We start from the raw sequence: 2,677 nt of genomic DNA, 5'->3' as shown, positions 1-2,677 counted from the left end.
TTGCAAGAATCTGAAGTAATAAGTGAAATCATGAGGATGAATAAATCAAGTTTGGGATTTTTGTCTGATTTTCGGTTGTTGATTCTCCCAGGGGTCATCTTCTCTAGAGGAGGACTGGCACTTAGAAGAGCACTCAACTTTCTTCTTCAGTGTTATTGTTCCTGGAAGGATTCTTTGATGCAATGGACTGTCCAGAAAGGGGACCCCTCTCCTGGGGCTTGGAACCCTAAAGCTAGCTTCTCAGTGAATCCCTTGTGGGATCACCCAGAAGAGGTTTCCTTTCCATGTTCCTTATTATTGACTACACATAACAGACAGAATTCATTTTACACTTCACTGCCTTGTGGTTTTCAGAATGCATAAGCAGAAAGAGAGTAATGGAATCTTAGGTTTAGGAAAAAGTGAAAATTAATACTGACAATATTTAGTTTAATATTTTACCTTAAAGTTTGAATACTACGTGTATTTCCTCATCAGGTAAATGGAAATAGACTTTGCATTGCACTGACCTATTTGATTATCCAGGCTTGACTTATTGGCTGTCAGTATAAATTGTATAAGTTAAAATCAGACATCAATAAACTTTGGTAGACTAAAGATGGAATTTAGGATGATTATAAGGGATCCAGGGGGCAATCAGGGCAGCCTCACCCTCTGCCCTGATCTTCTCAAGCCCTTGTTACCCAGTCAAGCCCTCACTCTGTGTCCATTAGGTGACTTGATAACAACAAGTTCATCAGTACATTAGAACAGCTAACTGAATTATATCCAGACAATATTTTTTGGATCTCACAATGTGCTAATGTCCACTTCCCTATGTTTGTTTTCCCATACCTATCCCAATCACTTTAAAAATTCATTATTTCAACTTGAGGAGTCTAAGACAAAACATGGAAATTATATTTCCTGACCATAAAATTAGTAATATAAACTGTAGATTTTGAAAATATTAAAAAAATAAAGTTTACACATAATCTCTCATTCGGGAGTAAAAGTCTAAGTATAATAATTTATTTCTGCATCACCTCTTTGTCAATAGACAAAACCTATATTAAATTTTATAAGAAATTTTTAAAATTTGAGTTTTATTCTTAAATGGCACATATAAAACCTAGCATCTTTAATTACAAATTGAGTATCATTCACTAATTTTTACCTATATTATTTTTCTATGCTTATAAAATTCAAACTATTTTATCTTTCTTTTCAAGTTACTTCACACATACATTTTAAAGTCTTGTTCGTCTCCAAAATTATTACTTCTAATCACTACATTAGTCCATTATATTGATAGTCAAGGGAGTTTTGGTGATTACAAAGACAGAAGGAGATGTAGTTCCTTTCTTCTGGTTTTCATATGTCTTATAAAAATAATTTTGAGTCCAGAATTAAAAAAAAAAACTAAGAGAGTTAACTCAGAGAAATTTTGAGGTAGCTCTTCCTAGACAGTTTTGACAAGAGAAGGAATCATCTGAGAAATTATAAGAGTACTGTTAAAAGACAGAGTTTTGAAGTATTTCATCCTTTTGTGGTTCATTTTTCCTTTCTTTTATTTTTTTTAGGTAAAGCATTCTTTCAACCATACCACAAAAATGGAGAAAAAAAGGAATGTGACCCAATTCATTTTAATCCGTTGTACCCAGAATCCTCAAATGCAAAACGTAGTGTTTGTGGTGTTTTTGGTTGTATACATGATAACTCTTTCAGGCAACCTGCTCATTGTGGTTACTCTTACCACCAGCCAGGCTCTGAACTCCCCCATGTACTTCTTACTGACCCACCTTTCCTTGATAGACACAATTTATTCTTCTTCCTCAGCTCCTAAGCTGATTGTGGACGCCCTTAACGAGAAGAAAAGTATCTCCTTTATTGGGTGCATGGCTCAAGTCTATGCTGAACACATTTTCGGTGCTACTGAGATTATCCTACTGATGGTGATGGCCTATGACCGCTATGTGGCCATCTGCAGACCTCTGCACTACACGACCATCATGAACCACAGGCTGTGTATTGTCCTGCTGGGAGGGGCCTGGACTGGAGGATTTCTCCATGCAACCATTCAGATTCTTTTTATTGTTGGGCTGCTCTTCTGTGGTCCCAATGTCAGAGATCCCTTCATGTGTGACTTGTACCCTTTACTGAAATTTGTCTGCATGGACACTCACACCCTTGGTCTCTTTGTTGAAGCCAACAGTAGGTTCATCTGTCTGCTTAATTTTTTCCTCATGTTGATTTCCTTTTTGGTCATCTTACATTCCCTAAAGAACTATAGCTTGGGGGCAGAGCACAAAGACCTTGCCACTTGTGTCTCTCTCATCACAGTAGTTGTCTTACTTTTGTGCCCTGGATCTTTGTGTATTTGTGCCCAGTGACCACTCTGCCCATTGATGAAGCTGTTGCTGTCTTTCATACAATTAGGCACACAGTTGCTCATAGTAGTCTCTCATGATCCTTGGATTTATGCAGTGTCACTTGTAAGTTCTTTATCATTTCTAATTTTTTTGATTTGAAACCTCTTGCTTTTTTTTTCTTGATGAGTCTGGCTAAAGGTTTATCAATTTTGTTGATCTTTTCCAAGAACCAACTTATAGTTTCATTGACCTTCTCAATTGTTTTATTTGTCTCTAAGTCATTACTTTCTGCTGTAATCTTTATATGAGCCCGTTCCTTCTATTAA

General features: G+C 36.4%; 1 protein-coding gene across 1 annotated transcript; it reads left to right on the top strand.

Annotated features, from left to right (window-relative positions):
- Positions 1 to 1,592: 1,592 nt before the first annotated feature.
- Positions 1,593 to 2,449, top strand: LOC125119250 (olfactory receptor 4C12-like). Its single transcript, XM_047766095.1, is given in 2 exon segments — positions 1,593 to 2,331; positions 2,334 to 2,449. Coding segments are annotated over 2 exon segments (855 nt in total).
- The last annotated feature ends 228 nt before the right edge of the window (positions 2,450 to 2,677 follow it).

This window comes from Phacochoerus africanus, unplaced genomic scaffold (genome assembly GCF_016906955.1).
Source record: "Phacochoerus africanus isolate WHEZ1 unplaced genomic scaffold, ROS_Pafr_v1 Scaffold_19, whole genome shotgun sequence".
Classification (NCBI taxonomy): domain Eukaryota; kingdom Metazoa; phylum Chordata; class Mammalia; order Artiodactyla; family Suidae; genus Phacochoerus; species Phacochoerus africanus.
This window is presented reverse-complemented; position numbering and strand designations above follow the sequence as displayed.